The sequence below is a fragment of the Hyperolius riggenbachi genome, chromosome 4 (assembly GCF_040937935.1).
Source record: "Hyperolius riggenbachi isolate aHypRig1 chromosome 4, aHypRig1.pri, whole genome shotgun sequence".
Taxonomy (NCBI): Eukaryota; Metazoa; Chordata; class Amphibia; order Anura; family Hyperoliidae; genus Hyperolius; species Hyperolius riggenbachi.
In genome coordinates this window covers 300,690,423-300,708,365 of record NC_090649.1, presented here as the reverse complement: position 1 = coordinate 300,708,365, position 17,943 = coordinate 300,690,423, and the positions used below count along the sequence as shown (strand labels likewise).

The 17,943-nt window shown below is 42.2% G+C and overlaps 1 protein-coding gene across 4 annotated transcripts in view; it reads right to left on the bottom strand.

Moving 5' to 3' along the window:
- The window catches only part of AKAP7 (A-kinase anchoring protein 7), a 301,183-nt gene that overhangs the window by 94,712 nt on the left and 188,528 nt on the right, over positions 1-17,943 (bottom strand). Inside the window, exon 8 of one of the 4 annotated variants that reach the window (XM_068231563.1) lies at positions 11,902-11,940. The exons of the other annotated variants lie outside the window; for them this stretch is intronic. Within the exon in view, the coding sequence (XP_068087664.1) occupies positions 11,902-11,940 (39 nt within the window). The remainder of the gene's footprint in view (positions 1-11,901; positions 11,941-17,943) is intronic. 4 annotated transcript variants of the gene reach the window in all.

The following is a 17,943-nucleotide window of genomic DNA, read 5'->3' as shown; positions in this document are numbered from 1 at the left end:
ATTTTTAATGTTACATTTTTTTGTGATAGTGGTCCTTTAAACATGTCCATTGAGTCATATTAAGAGTGTGTTCATGTGTGCTAAAGCATTATGTTAGTGCTCAATTTATATTGTATAAAAAAAGGCCTTGAAGTGGAACTTCACACAAAAAGTTTTACTAAGTTTTGCACAGCAAATGGAAGGGACAAAACTCCTGTCAGATCTGAAAGTTGCCTATGATCCCATTGGGTAGATCTGTCCTTATTGGTAATAAGAACTAAAAGGGAGGTAAATTTACGATTGTCACCGACACAACAGGACAGCTTTATAAAATAAGGTTATACCTTCCTCCATGATTTTTTGTTCCTGTGAAGTCATTACATTGGAAATTGAGTAGAAATGCTGGAAGGAATAAAAATCCTATTAAATACCAAATACGCTGTTCACCAATGTACTGATTGCTACCATACAAACTCTGATCCCTTTATCACTGTATCACATTATTAAAGTGGCGGTCAGATTTTAGGAAGTGGAGAGCAAATAAGTGGTGAGTTGATTAACCTAGTGGATCGCTGCGGGCCAGTAGAAAAGGGCACATATGGCTAATGGACAAAAAGGGCGCCGCCATAGACTGCAATGCAAAATATCGGCTATTGGGCGCCTGACAGGAAAAAAGGGCGCCCGAGAAATAGCGGTTGCAGGGATTGTGTTAACAAAAGTTTTCGTTTACAGAATAAGGTTTATTACAAATACCATTTACAAGTTCATTTTAACTTTGTGGTTTACTTATTTTTTCGTTTTTAAATTTCGCTTTCAGGGCTGAAAATTAAATTATCGTTTACACTTATTTTATCATTTAAAATTTGTTTTCATACGTATAATGCTTAACCACTTCACCACTGAGGGGGTTTACCCCCTGACCACCAGAGCAATTTTCACCTTTCAGCGCTCCTTCCATTCATTTATCTATAACTTTATCATTACTTATCACAATTAAACGATCTATATCTTGTTTTTTCCACCACCAATTAGGCTTTCTTTAGGTGGGACATTATGCCAAGAATTATTTTATTCTAAATGTGTTTTAATGGGAAAATAGGAAAAATGTGGAAAAAAAATTATTTTTCAGTTTTCGGCCATTATAGTTTTTAAATAATGCATGCTACTGTAATTAAAACCCATGAAATGTATTTGCCCTTTTGTCCCGGTTATAAAACCATTTAAATTATGTCCCTATCACAATGTTTGGCGCCAATATTTTATTTGGAAATAAAGGTGCATTTTTTTCAGTTTTGCGTCCATCCCTAATTACAAGCCCATAGTTTATAAAGTAACAGTGTTGTACCCTCCTGACATAAATATTTAAAAAGTTCAGTCCCTAAGGTAACTATTTACGTATTTTTTTTTATTGTACATTTTTTAATTTTTTTTTTTTATTACAAAAAAAAAAAAAATTGGGAGTGTGGGAGGTAATTAGTTAATTTTTTGTGTAAAAGTAATTTATTTGTATGTGAAAAATGTGTAGGGTGTAGTTTTACTATTTGGCCACAAGATGGCCACAGTACCTTTTTGTTTTAATGCGACCTCCAAGTGTCCTTCCGGAAGCTTGGAGGAAGTACTTGGAGGCTGGGTAAGATCACAATGATCGCGCTGCCCATCGGAGAGCAGCGGATCATTGCGGGGCTTAGATCAACGAACGGGAATGGATTTTCCCGTTCATTGATCTCCGGGCGAGCGGGCGGCGGCGTGTTTACTAGCGGCGGGCGGCATGTTTACGAGCGGGAGCGCGGGCAGTGGCGGGAGTGCGCAAAGTACGGATTTCTCCGTCCCTGGGGGTTAAAGGATGGAAAAAGCGACGGAGAAATCCGTACGGGCGGGGGGTAAAGTGGTTAATATCGTTTTCAACCTTGTTCTATTGGAAATACGTTGCTTTTGGTATTATCTTTGTTTTTTACACTTATAATGCGTTGATTATAGTTTTCTAATATATCGCTTTTAATATTACTGTTATTTTAAGATTTTTAATGCGTACGTGATTGTAAGGCTATCTATTCTATTATATGTATGTATATATATATATATATATATATATATATATATATATATATATATATATATATATATACATACACCTTTTTCTATTTATAATATTATTAATGTGTACGTGATTTTAACGCTATTTATTCTATTACATATTCTTATTCTATTACAAATTAATACATTGTTCTATTCATGTTATTTATAGTGAAGTATTCTAAGGTTAAATATATTATTGTTTATATGTGTGTAAGGGTGTTTGTGCAGTGGGGAAGGTAAGGGTTAGGCATGACCAGGGAGATGGTTAGGGTTAGGCACGACTAGGGGGATGGTTAGGGTTAGGCACCACCAGGGGAGATTTAGGGTTAGGCACCACCAGGGAGGTCTTAGGATTAGGCACCACCAGGGGGGTCTTAAGGTTAGGCACCACCAGGGGGGGTCTTAGGGTTAGGCACCACCAGGGGGTGGTTAGGGTTAGGCACCACCAGGGGGGTGGTTAGGGTTAGGCACCACCGGGGGGGTGGTAAGGGTTAGGCACCACCAGGGGGGTCTTAGGGTTAGGCACCACTAGGGGGGTCTAGGGGTTAGGGATAGGTACAGGGAGGGTTCTGTGTGAGAGTAGGGATAGGTATAGTTACAGTACAATATTTGCTATATAAGGCACACTAACCTCAGATAAGGCACACTAACCTCAGATAAGGTTAGCGCTGTAGTTTGTGCCCACTAAGTGATAAGGCACACTAACTGGCTTAGTGCCGGTTAGTGAATCAAGCCCGTAATTTCTTATCAATGAGGGTCACACTGTAGTCTGACCCAGTCCTGACTCAGACAGGAACTGCCACTTACATACTTGATGTTTAACTCTTTCAGGCAGAGAAATAAAAAACAGGAAAACAGCCTGGTTATTTGTGTGCTTGGCACTGTACATACACGTCTATCTCATCATGTCACATGTCACCTCGGGTATCCGTAAAGTGTAAAAATACTAACATACACATTACTTACACACATCTCAATAGATTGTTAAAATTATCTATATGCAAATCCCTAAGGTGAAACCTTAATGCAAATTAAAATGGTAGTATGGTAATTAAACACCTCCACTTTTCATTTCACATTTACTGGGAATTCACAATTGTAACACTAATTAATACTGTACAACAGCAGGCTTTTGCTAAGCCAAAAACTTTAGCACATACTATTATTTTCTGACAGTATAGCTTTTGGGGAGTGGAATGGTGCATTGTTAAGTCAGTGCAATAGTAGATTGTTCCTGCACAGAAATGAAAGCACTGATCGTTTTTAGCATACGACTGTGAAATTAACTCCATGACCTCATTAAACCAGTAAGCCTCTATGAAGCTCTTTTATTCGGTGACACAACATGTAATTTCTTTTCCAGATACAGTACAATCAGTTTAGAACTCATTTGGTATTGCTCATATTTTTTCCTCACAAACTACAGTTACCTTTGCATAGGTCCCTTTGGTCCAAATATGCAGGTGACAGATTCTATGCCACAAATCAGCAGACTTCTACATCTATGGCAATAATGATATTACCATGCTAACAGGTTAGATGGGTGCTTCACAATCTCGGCTTAGCAATGTACCACTAGGACAGCCTTTTCAGTGTCCGAGGATCTGCTGGTCTATTATGGCCACATCTGCGATCTATCTATACTCCAGACATTTGTTTTCCTACAATGGAGCCCTCATAAACCCATGGAAACACTTTTCACACAGTCCCTTTGATATTTTCTAGGACAGCTGACAGAAGAATGAAATTACCCCACTGTAATGATCCACTCAGCTGGATGCACTGGCAGACAGCTGTTTGACCATTCCTCTAGTCTGTGGGCTGCAGGTCTCTGCAAGAGAGACCTGTCTTTCCATTACAAGTTTCTGGTCTGTTCTGCTGCTGAGGAATTTGCATACACTCGTTATGCAAATCCCCTACCTGCCTCCTTTGATGACTGGCAGTATAAAGAGCTATGTTTCCCAGAGTCCTTGGCTGGTCATAAGGGTTAGTCCTGTGGAACACTCTTGGAGTGTCAGCCTTGCTCATTGTTTGAAGATTAGTTTAGAGTAATTCCTGGAACTGCACTAGGCAGATTCCCTAGTGCAGTTAGGATTGCATATCTGTTTCGTTTGTCTGTTGTGATTGTTCTGTCCCAGCAGTGGTCAACAGGAAGTCATTCTGATCTTTGTTCTTGGAGTATAGCTGGAGCAGCGGTTGCTACCAGCTATCTCCTCTAATCTGTCTTGCCTGGATCGCACTCGCCTTGCGCTAGTGCTGTGGATCCGTCTGATCTCCATCTCTCTTTCTTTACTTGGATCGCACTCGCCTTGCGCTAGTGCTGTGGATCCTCTGGTCTGCTACTCTCTTGCTGTACTTGGATCGCACTGGCCTCTTGCGCTAGTGCTGTGGATCCTTCTGTTCTGTCTTCCTGGATCTCACTAGCCTCTTGCGCTAGTGCTGTGGATCCTGTCTCTTGCTTGTTCCTGTTTTTGTGTATCTGTCTTGTCTGCTACGAAGACTTGCTGGAGGCTCGGTGAGGTAACCGTTAAGCAAGCGCTCGCGTCCTCTGTTTCATGTTTGTCTGTCGGTGGTTAGTTAGGCGTGCTTGTCTCTGTTGTGCTTATCACACGGAGACCGCGCATAAACGCGTGCACTGTTGCGAATGAGTGCGGTGTTTGCGTTTAGCTAGCGTTTGTTATTTTCCTTATCTTCTCATTGTATTATTTGCTGTGCCTTTGCTACTCTCGTGCTCTGCCTTGCTGTAGCCTTGTGTCACCTCTGGCAATCGCCTCTCTCGCGATTGCGTTCCTGCTTCATATCTGCTGTTGTGTATGCACCATCGCGGGTTGGCGACTAGTTTGGTGCACACACATACAATCTGTCCCTTTGCTCAATCTCATTCGCAATCGCTTCTCAGGCGATTGCGTTCTCACTCGGTTTCCTTTGTTGTGTGTCCGCCGTCGCAGGTGGCGGCTAGATTGGTGGACATACATACATTCCTCATCTGTGCTTATTCGGTCTTGTGTCGCTGTTAGCAATCGCCATCTCTGGCGATTGCCTTCTCACTTTGTCTTCATGGTTGTGTGTTCATCGTCGCAGGGTGGCGACTAGTTTGGTGAACACGCATACCCTCTGTCGCTTTGATCTCTCTCTTTCAGGGCTATCTTGCCCTGCGTTTCTTCCCTTCGTGCAATTCCTGTCTTGCGTCTGTGGCAGGGCAGAGGAGCTGTTCCTCTGCACTCCACAGCTCCTCCTGCCGACAGGAATTTCCCTCTACAGGTGCATTGCACCTTTTGCTGGGTTCCCTCAAATTACACGCTTGTGGAGGATTTCCCGCAGTGTCAGCGCACGTCTTGTGCGCTGATCACGGAGAGAATTCCACAATCGTTACACCCACAATACATTTCTGCAGGGAAACTGTAAGCCAAGAGCATATGTTCATGGCACTGTATTGGGAATGTTGGCTTACTCTACTGCAGCCTTTCCAAAGCCTGTTCCGTAAAGGTAACCTGTAGTGAAAGGAATATGGAGACTACCATCTTCATCCCCATAGAAACAATGCCAGTTGCCTGGCTGTCTTGCTGAGGTTTGGCTTTAGTTGTGTTTGAGTCATGCGCCTGCAACAAGCATGCAGCCAGTAAAGATACTCTGGCCTGCATGCTCATTCTGGGACAATGACAGGCTCATACACGCCCAACTTAATGTACAACATGACCAACCACAAGTTGTTTACCTGACAAGTACATACACACCAACAAACCAAACAACTAAGGGCCATATGCAATTCACTTTTTCACCTGAGTTTTCTCCTAGGAGATAATTTTTCATCTTTGATTTAAAATAACTTTTTAGCACTTTGAAATGGAAAAAGTACCAAAAAGTAGGTGAAAAGGTACTGTCAAAATTATTTTGAATATTGGTTTGCTTGCTGGTGGTTTCAAAGGCATTTTATTGACAAGTTTGAAAATTTAACCCAGGAGAAAACTCAGGTGAAAAAGTGAATTGCATATGGCCCCAAGTCACTTAAAGCGGTCTAACACCCAGCATTTCAACTTTGCTTTAATAGATTGCTTACAGCTTAAAAACTATTAAGCCAGAATTTTTTTTAAGCAGAAATTCACTTAATAGTTAAAACTCAGCATTTTAGTGCTGCATTCAGCTAGGATTCCGCTTCCGAGCTGAGATTTAGATACAAATGTATCATGTTTGGAATGTAAATAAACAAAAGTCTCTCTGAGAGAGCACAGAGGGCTTCCCAGACAGGCTTTTATGAGGTTTATTTATATTCCAAACATGATACATTTGTATCTAAATCTCAACTCCGAAGCAAAATACTAGCTGAATACAGCACTAAAATGCTGAGTTTTAACCTTCCTGGCGTTCTGATTCCCACGGCCCTGCGGCCGCGGGAACGTTTTTTGCACAATTTTTTTTCTTTTTCATGTAGCTAGCCTAGCGCTAGCTACATGATTAGGGGGAATCATGCGGTGTCCCTCCCACCCCTCCGATCGCCGCCGGCGCAATGGCCCGTCCGGAAATCCCGTTCTGAACGGAATTTCCTGGAGGGCTTCCCCCGTCGCCACAGCGACGCACGTCGTGACGTCACAGTGAGACCCGATCCACCCCTCAGCGCTGCCTGGCACTAATTGGCCAGGCAGCGCACGGGGTCTCGGCTGGGGTGGCGCTGTATCGCGGCGGGTAGCGGTGGATCGGCGGCGATCGGGTAAGGCACGCAGCAAGCAAAGTACTTGCTGCGTGTTTTTTTTTTTTAATTATTCAAATCGGCCCACCCGGGCCTGAGCGGTCACCTCCGGCGTCTCTGTCCAGAACGCCAGGGAGGTTAACTATTCAGTGAATTTCTGCTTTAAAAAAAATCTGGCATAATAGTTTTTAAGCTGTAAGCAATCTATTAAAGCAGAGTTGAAATGCTGGGTGTTAGACCGCTAAAATAACTATGCGTGCAAGCTAAATGACAAACTGCATGTCAGCATTCAAAAACAACAAAAGTTGTTCAAAAGACTTGTACACACATTCCAACCTGCATGATAGCTGGGCAGATTTATCTACCGGTTGGATCTAGCAAACGACCTGTGGTCATCTGGTTGTTTGACAGCCATACACACACCCAACTTATCTTCCAACAGACAAGTATGGAAGATAGTTGGACAGAATGTTGGTACGTGTATTTGAGCCTTTAAAGTGTTAGAGGCAGTATATCAGTACAGAGGTCAGGTGACTTGCATTGTTTTTTACATAAATAATATAGTAGCCTCCATATTTCTCTTGCTTCAGATTCCCTCTAAGGCCCAATGCTTTCTTTTTATGGATACACACAGAGCTAATTAATCAATTCTCTTAAAACACAAATGATCTCACCAATGTGGAATGTGAGGACAAGCCAAGGGGATAAGTCCTCATTCACACTATCTGTGTTGTCACACACTTGACACTGCTCAACAGTATTTTCAAGCTACTGGTGGGGAAATAAAATCCAGGAGTATTTGATGGATTGAAACTGCACAGTTATATTGCATAATAAGCCATAGTGGGTTAAAACATTAAAGTATAATTCCAAACTAAATGTAATGTGTAACTCCACTTTAGTACAAAAATCTTTACAACACATGTAATCTCTAAACAATCCATTTGGTGAGTGAATGCTATTAAATCTTTAACATTTCAGTCTGTAGATTAATAAGTTTTCTTTTTAGGAATCATTCTAGAAACCATGGCAACAGCATACAGCTTGGCGTTAAAGATACCCAGAAGTCTCCTCTGTCTGTCTCATTAGTTCAAGAGTGTGCAGAAAGCAGGAAGTTACTCGGTAAATGTATTGCTCCTTCACATTCTTACAGCTTTACCAGATTTAACGTAATGACAGATTTCTTCTATATCATATCTACTCATATCAGAAGGGATGCTGGCATGTGTATGTGCAGCAGTTGGGAGTCCAATTTCAGTATATATATATATATATAGATAGATAGATAGATAGATAGATAGATAGATAAACATCTTTTTTCTTAGAAAGGGGATATACTAAGGACTTTTTGGTACTGTACTAGCTTTATGCTGGGAATACACGATTCGTTTTTGCCTTCGTTTAAACCTTCGTTTCGATTGTGCCTTTTGTCCTTCTCGATCCCGAAATAATCGAACATACGGTTAATATCACCACCCACGGTTTCGTTTTTTTTTCCGATTCTGATGGTTTCGTTTTTCCAATGATCGAAGGCTGCAAAGAAACGAAACGAAAATCCCTTTTTACAGGGACGGACTAACATAAACGAATATATAATCGATCTGAACAGCCATCAAGCCTACCAACGGCTCGATTAGATGGATAAAGAGAGATAATATCAAACATGTTCGATCACTAGTCGTTCGTTTTTGGGGTCTATTAATCGAAACTATAATGAGATTATGACTATTTTCACATACGTTTTCAACACTCGATTCGTTTACCGAACGAAACGAAGGCTAAAACGAAGGGAAAAACGAAACGTGTATTCCCAGCATTAGATGTACCACATGGTGGAACTCCTTTGCATCACAAACAATAAGACTACTGAGGTGAATACCTTAAACAGATAGCAGCGGTAGAAATAATAGTATGCCTTCCAAACACAAGGACCATTCATAATCAGATTAACACTGCTATACTTGTTATTTTTGACTTTAAAAAGCTCTACTCATGATCCACCCATGACTGTACCATCGGCATTTTAGATAATGACTTCTCTCTGTAGTTTGAAGATCTTAAGCTTTAAACCCTTCACGTTTATATGAAAACAGTTTCAAACTATTTAGTCAAAATTACCAATATACTTTTTTTTACAATAATATATAAGGCACATAAGCCTTTATCACTGTCTGATATCTCAGTGTCCCAATATACAGTACACTAAATTGGTCTATATATTGTGAATGGCCATTTATATACACTGTGACACATGTCTGCCTTCACAGACCTGAATTTCAGAAAGGAGGATAAATATCTTCATAATGGTGGCCATACATGGTACAATTTTTCATTTTTTTTCCGATTAGATAATTTAGTTAGATTATTCCGTTAGATCGAATATAAAGACTTTTCCATCATGTCCGATTAGATTTTTTACAAAAAAACGGGATAGTCGTTCGAATTTCTTGATTGAAAAAAAAAATATTTTCTACTTTCATTCAATTCGATCATTTAGATCTAAAAAATGGGAAAATTGAACGTTTTTATTGTATCGTGTATGGGCACCATAACAGTGAACACCCACCAAACAGTTTATTTGTCTCGATGGTGGTAATTGGTTGCCTGTGATCTCCAGAAATCCAACTATGTGGACAGTGCTAAATATGGAGTGAGGTGGCTGTGAAACTATGCTAAATTAGGCATACATAATAATAATAATAAACGAACTTTACTGTCCACTAATGAGCTACGTTAACTCCTTTCGGACCGACGCAGTTTAAATCTACGTCGGGCGGGTGGCGCTGCGGTTCTGACCGGACGTAAACTCTATGTCCCATTCACCGCGCGTCCTCGCCTGTTCCCGCCGCTTTCTACCCGCCGCAATGTGCTGCCCTGCTGCCTCTATGACAGCAGAGCGTTGTGAGCCGGGCAGGAGCCGTTTACATTGGCTCCTGGCCCTGTCATAACTGTAAGCCAATCCCATTAGCTTACATTGAGTGACAAGGTTTAGGAGCCAATGAAAGCGGCTCCTGACCGGCACACAGCGCTTTGCCCATCATAGAGATGGCAGAGAGAGCAGCCTGCGGCGAGGACAGAGGGGCGTGACCGGCGGGAGCGACGGATTATTGCGGCGATTCGTCGGTATGCGCGTTTTAGCGTACCAGCAGCCTCTGGTCCTTAAGGGGGCAGAGGGTGCTGGTACTGAAGTGGTTAAGGTCTGAACAGCCAAATTGTATGACTCCTCTGTGACAGACATAATGGTTTATCTCTTGGGACTTTCACTACCACCTTCTGCCTCATCGTGTGCATCATGCATGCAGCCATGCTCCCTAAATCTGCTTGCATAATTCATGTTACAAATCTCATCACTGCTACAATACCTCCCTGAAGCTGATCTTTAACATTGTGCCTAGACAAAGACCTTTACTGGAGAAACATACTGTTTCTTGGAATTACAATATCAGCGGTATATAATGAGTTATGAAATCAGCTCATATATACAGGATTGGAACAAAGGTGATAGGTCTGGTTTATAGAGGAACAATTACATACCTATACATTTTAAGTATGGTGAAAGGTACATTTAGCTATAAAAGTGGCCAAATTCAGAGTGGATTTTCTGTTTGATTGAATGACTTTGCTCAAATCTGCAGACAATTGATTTACAATCAGTTTTGGACAGTTTTTCATTTGAACATGTGAGGCGAAATTCAGGGTGGATTTTCTAATTGATTGAATGACTTTGCTCAAACCTGCCAACAATTGATCTACAATCAATTTTGGACATTTTTTCAATTGTATATGTGACTGGGCAAGGCTCGATAAATATCCCCACAGATTTCTACGGTGCTGATGGTAGCAGTGGCAGCAGTGCAACTGATTCTTGGTCAAGTTTCCACTGATATCTTGGCAGGTTAGAATGGTGCGGTCTGGATAAATGCTTGTTACTAAAGAATCAATTTACCGAATCGGGGAGTGACCAAGTGCTTGCCAGATCGGGCTGTTACTGATCTGTGTACGGCTAGCTTCAGTCAGAAAAAGTTTCCAGTGTACTGAAATGATCACATTGACCAAAAACTTTTAATTTGGTCAATAAGAACACTTCCAAATAATTGTACCATTACAGCACAATAAATGAAAAAGAACAGTAATGACACACAGTTGAAAATCCACAGCCACCATTCAGATTCCCGATTTTTCCAAAAGGATCTGTGACTGATGAATTTGGATTGGTTACTATGAGTTATGTCACTGTAACTTTCCTATTACTCTAATTAAATAATCAAGGTGGTGTATAATGTCTCCTACAACTGTGTTACCTCCAAAGAAGTGCATTCATTCATAGACACAACGTACAAATCAATTGCAGACTTGTTAATCCATGAATGCCACAGTGTGCGGATGACATATGGAGGATGAAATCCACCAGTGACCTATGTAAAACACAGTTTGGAAGGCAGGCACAGTTCAGCTAGCTTCACATACCTACGTGAAATACACACACCGTGGAACGTACTGCTGGAATCGTATTTATAGAGCCGACTACGAAGCACTGGCAATTATTCTATGCTGAGGATGAGCTATTTAATTCTACTTTAGCAACACAGACTATATTTGTTCCAGAAGACTAAGGGGAATAGAAAATGCAAACCACATGCAGGAATTGTGCCTCTTTGGCCTAGATATTGAGAAAAGGCCTTTGTGATGCTAAAATCGAAATATGAATTTAGGAGCAATATGTAGCAGTTTACAAGTGTACTGTCACTGATTGCTCACATGTGTTACAAATCCAATTCCAGACCATTAACCTCAGCTCGTGATTACTAGCTGTAATCTCCACTCATACTGTATACTTTTCACTCCTCCACATTCTGTATTGTATAAAAACATACATAAAATGCCTGGATGCACAAATGCGAGTTCTATGTGTAAATAATAAAGAAATATCAAATGATAATCACATCTCTATACACTATTCAGCGATACTATCATTGCTATTAATATAGCATACTTCAAAAAGCTATGGAGAGCTGCACTGTGAGCAATCACCACCAGCAGACAAATGAAAGTAAATGCAACAAAAAAAAGCTCATAATAAGCAGCTACACATCAACACTCTACACAACTAAGTTTAAAAATGAGAATAAAGCTGTAAGACACATATGTGCATAGGATTTTACCTGGTCGTGATCTGGTAATAGAAAGAAGCTGCCAGAAAACTGAGGGAAGGAAAGCAGACACATATTTTTAATATCTTTATTTATAGTAGAGGCAGTCTGCTGTGAGAAGGTTTAAATGCCAGCTTCACTATCTATGCCTTTCCTAGCAGGATCATGACAGATTCATTACCTCTCATCACAGATGGACTAAAACAGTGCTTCTAAGCCAGCACTCACTGCATCTACTGTGTACATTATTGCACAAAAAGGGGCACTTACTGATTTTCTCCTCGTCTCTAGAAAAGGGGAAGCAGCAGAGCTGGCCCATGGCACCGTGTTGTTCTGCTGATCTTCTTCTGTGCGAACACCTCAAAGTGCAGATTAGTGCACAGGCTAGCAGAACGCTGCTTATTCCACAGACAAGGGAGGGGAGGAGAGGAGGAATTGAGGAGAGGAGAACCACAAGCTATAGTGAAGGCAGAGCTCCTCCTCCGTGTCCTGCTGTTTGATGCAATTGCATTTGGAATGACAGCGGAGGAGACAAGACTACACTGAATCATTCAGTGGTAAAGCTCTGTATGTGTATCCTAAATATTGCTGCAATGCCACTTAGGCTGCATGCAAACATTTGCAATGATGTAACTTCCCCTTTCCTGTTATCTGAGATTATTTTTGAGCTTTACAGTGGCTCAGATCACTGGTAATCTTGCCATGTATGTGATGTGGCAGGTTTGACTCTGTGCATGGGAGAGATTCTGAGATTAGTGAGAAATCTCTAATAAAACATATTGGGACAACTATTTATATGAAAGTGGAAAGCAAAAACTGCCCCCTCTCCCTTTTTTTTACCTCTCTACGTATAGAGTGCAGTTAATATTGGATTGCTTCTAATGCCATTATCTATAAAAGATCAATCATATCCTGTTCACTGGCAGCCAGTGTTTGACTGTCAGTACCATTATCACTTCCCTTCCAACTTTTTCAGAAAAGAATGAGGGACTTTTTTATGGCACACCCTGCCAGACCTCTAATTACTTCATCTTAACACTTGAAAATTAGAAATAAATACATTTAAAATATGGTAATGAAGACAATTAAACAAAAAGTAAATTAAACACGTTTAGTAGAATAATACATATATTTACATAGATCTAGACATCAGTCCTGAAAGAAGGACAGATGAGGAAGAAAGATGGACAGAGGGATTTGGATCCTAAAAAGGGACTGACCCTCCGTATAAAAGACAGGAGCTATGTTATATCACTTTATAATGATGACCCACAGCATCATTCAGGCCTCTTTCAGATAGGCAACTGGCACCAGCTGGGCGCTTGTTATCACCGCTGGAAGGCACCCCCCGCATAGAGTGAGATCTCGACATATCGTGGCCCTCTACCACCGGGTAAAACCACTGCGTGTCAGTGTTTGACACGCGTGGTGTTGCAACCGCTGCAATTCGGCTGCATTTAAATTGCACCTGAATTGCACTGGAGGGCAGCAGACGGGAGACTAAACTGCTTGGCATGCGATCAGTTCAATCTCATATGTAAAAGATGCTTCACTTGGCTGGAGTAATGTATCACCAGGCCTGACCAGGCACTTGCAGAGGGGGAGGGGAGGGCTGGGCTGTGGGTGCCCAAGCACCCCCCTCTTTAAATCCCCATAAAAAGGCCCATTTGGCTGTAAAAACAAAGCCCCGCCTCTATTCACTCTGCCTCCCTCCTTCTTCGGGAAGCCCCACCCATACCCACAGGAAGTTTCTTCCCATCTGGGACACTTTGGAGTCAAGAGGTGCCATACAGAATCCTAGTGTAACCATCCCCACAGCTGTGTGGGAGCAGGTAAGATAGTGTCTCTCTGACAGCAGTGACCTCTCCCTCCCCCAGCATCCACAGTGACCTCTCCCTCAACCTTGCACCCACAGGGACCTCTCCCTCCACCTAGGATCCATACTGACCTCTCCCTCCCCAGTATTACCACTGCAGTGATCCTACCTCCCTCAGCACTCACACTGACCCCTCCCTCCCACAGCACCTATATTGACTTTTCCCTCCCCCAGCAGCACCCTTCCTGACCCCAGTAGTAGCCTTCCTGTTCCCAGCAGCATCCATAGTGACCTCCTCCAGCACCTAAACTGACCTCTCCCTCCCCCAGCACCCCCAATGACTTCCCCTTCCTGCAGCACCCGTACTGACCTCTACATCTCCCATTATCCACTGCTTCTCCCCATAGCTGGCACCCCGTACTCACGCTCACATGATCTCAAGTACCTACACCCAGGCCTGACATTGCACCCATTACTCACACCTGCACACAGCCTCCACATGGCCCCCACTATCTGCACCAAGCACCCACTTAACCAGTACCCGCATCGAAATTATCTGCATTCAAAACCCATGTGATGCCCAAAGCCCACCCATAGCCAGCACCCAGAACAGGCATAGCGCCAAGTATTCACACCCATGTCACACCCAGTACCTGCACCCAGCACCCACATGACATCCAGTACATGCACCCAGATCTCACATGGCACTAAGTACTTGCAATCAACACCTGCATGACACAATACCCACCCATAGTCAGAACCCACATGACACTCTGTATCGACACCCAGAACCCATATTACACCCAGCATCTGCATTCAGCACTAGAGGTGTTGTGAACATAAAATTTTTCGTTTGCGACATGAACTTCTGCAAATGTTTGTGAACAGGCGAATCTAGCGAATCTCCATAGACTTCAACAGGCAGGCAAATTTTAAAACCTACAAAGATTGTTTCTGGCCACTGAAGTGATGGAAAAGTTGTTCTAAGGGGTCTAACACTTTGACTGTGGCATGCCAGAGGGGGATCCATGCCAAAAGTCCCACCATAAATTCCGGAGTTAACGCCAAGTCGTGTTTTAATCCCTAAAGGGAAAAATCACATTATGCACAGCTCTGGGTGTCAAACACAGAGAAATGCAATAGTACTATCAGAATACAGTGAAATAATAGTGCACAGGAGTTGTTCTGTGCATGCAACTTAATGTAGCAATAGCAATAGTGTGCACACAGCTCTGGGTGTCAGTGGGCTGTGGAGTGTACCACACATAAAAAACACAGGAGACTGATTTGCTAGCCCTCAAAAGGGCTGTTTGGGGTGCTTTCACAGCATGTGAGGAACAAGAACACAGGCCTAGCTAATTCTTTCCCTACCTATCTGCAGCAAATCTGACCCTGCTCTCATTAACAGTCAGCAGCCAGCAGAGAATTAATCTAATATGGTCACCGCAATTGCTTTTTGATAGGGGGTGGGGGGTCCAGGACGGGGTGCTAGCTGATTGGCTGCCATATGTCTGCTGATTGTGAGGTAAAGTGTCAAAGTTTAGCTCAATGATAATGTATAGGGGCGGATTGAACACACCAAATGTTCGCTGTTTGCCACAAACGCGAACAGTGGAAGTTCGCAAAATACTGTTCGTCGGCGAACTGTTCGGGCCATCTCTATTCAACACCCACATGACAACCAATACCCCCTAGCTAGAAACGAGGAGGGGGGTAGGGGTTGTAAGGCCCCTTTTTTTTAAATTTGAGCACCCCCCACTTAAGGACCCTCTGCACGGCCCTGGGCCTGACTGTTACTTCTTGCTACAAAAAGTAGAGAGGCTCACTGACTTTCATTAGCTTTTACAACTAAAGCTACATGCTCAACAGGAGACCGCGGAACATGGATTGGGTAGATACGCGGCAATGAACGATCGTTCCCTGATCCATCTTCCACAATCGTGAATGTGGTTCCAAACAACAGGTGCGAACGCATCGTTGGAGGATTTCAGTAATTATTTCGTGGGACCTTCCAACTGTGCACAATTGGATTCATCATGGCGGTCGTTTAAAGCAAACAATTATCGCGCACAATCGTTTATCGTTGAACATTGTTTAACAAACTTAAAGGAATACTATCGATTGAAACGACTTTTTTTTAATACTCTATATTAGTGTACACATTACCACTACTGCTAGGGGCACTTTATTTATTCACCCAGGTCTCTCTCTCACTATCCCTGCTTAAAAATTAATTTCTCACACAGCTCATAGTAGTTTGGGTCACCCTGAGCTGCTTGGTTACTCTGTCACACAGCTCACAAATATATTTCACTGTGTCACTCACAGCATGCAGCAGACATGAGGAGAAATAGGCTGATCTGAGGTAGTAACAGGTAACTAAATGAGCTGGAATATTGCTGGAATATAACTAGCTATAGGAGTCTGTGTTTACCCTCAGACTGGCTGCCTGCTTGAGGTGATTCACTCCAGGCTGCATCCACTTTACAAGCTGCTGAGAGGGACAGACCACTGTCTACAATTAGCATTATTAGTATCTTTATCAGTCAAGAGAAGCAAAGATAATAAACACACATTGCTAGAATCTTTAACCCCTTACCACCATATCAACAAGATTCTTTCAGCAAGGTGATAATTAAACTATAAACTGAGGAGTTGATAGCAACTCCCCTGTGCAGACATGGTCTAGCCCTCTGGGAGCCCTCAGTATTAGATACATTTTGTATCCAACACTGACGCCAAAACTGACGGAGGATTTTACAGCTGAGAGGAACAGCTGTGTGAGGAATCAAATTGCTCCTAGTACTTGTCCTATTGTGTGCTACAACATACAGCATTTAAAAATAAATGCATACATCGATAGTATTCCTTTAAGTTAAACGATGTTGTGCAATATCGCAGAATCATTTGGTGTGTATGAGCCTTACGTTTAATCCCAAATCTATAAATAGATTTTGATCATGGCTTTCTGCTAAAATAAGACATCAAATAGAAAGAGTAATCAGTCTGAAAAGTTGTCAGCTGATCATCACTATTAGGAATATGGCAATCCAAAAACTGCCTTTATATCTTAAAAAATAATAGCACTTTTTGGTATTCAGGATGATCAACACCTTTTTTAAAGGGCCTCAAAGAGTCTGATCAGCATGCAAACATTTGCAATTAGTCACGGGTAGCCTGCATTGCTAGAAGGATGAGTATTGCAAAGACAGGTACATCTCTTATCAACATGGGAAAGTTACATCATTATCGTATAATGCAGTGTACAGAGTTAATCTAACCACAAACGTATCAATTTTTATGTTCGATTGACCTTTCCATGTAGATCTTAAATTGAATCGAGGGTGAATTGCATACACTTTTGCCTGTTTGATTGATGAAGTAATTGATATTGGGCAGAAAATCTAAATCCTGACAATAAATCAAGCAGGATAAAAAAATTGAATTTGATTGTACAAGGATCGGTTGTCATTTCGGCTGCTTTTGATTGACGGTCTGACCACATACTTTGACACTGATCTCATGTCCACCGCCCCCTTTCATACCATGTTCGTTGCATCGTGTTGCAATGGACAATATCATTGCATCATAACGCAAATTCAATGATATTCCTGTGGGGCTATTATGTTACATTGGGGTAACGTGCAGCATGCAGTGTGTTTACAGGGCAACGTGCACTTACAGTGGCAGTGAGGCATACTTTTACCGTACTCTATGCCTCACTGTATGGTTGTACCGCAATGTGACTTTTCAGCTACATTCTGTGGAAGCGCACCGCAACGGATAAAGTGTGAAAAAGGAGCCTAATCAAAACACATATTTGATTGATAAAATGTGCTTGATATTACTACCAGATTAATTTTTTATTGATTGTCCACTTTCATTCAATGTTCAATTGATCGATCACAACTCAATGAATGTAGGGGTGTTGCTAGCCCCAAAGATCAGTGGCATGTGCCCCTGGATCTATTCTGGGGTGCCCTGAAGGTCCCCTAGGCAGAGTCTGCTGTGGTGCCTCAAAGGTGGGCATGCTGGGAGCTGTGATGCATCAATGGGGGGTATACTGGTACTGTGGTGTCTCTATGGGGGCATGCAGGGAGCTGTAGTTTTTCTGTGGGGGCATGCTGGGAGTTGTGGTTTCTCAATGGGTGACCTGTGGAAGCATGGGAGGGGTCCACTAGAATGTCAGGGAATGCTTTGGGGGAATTGCCAGATAATCTGGGGGCAGGCAAGGCTGC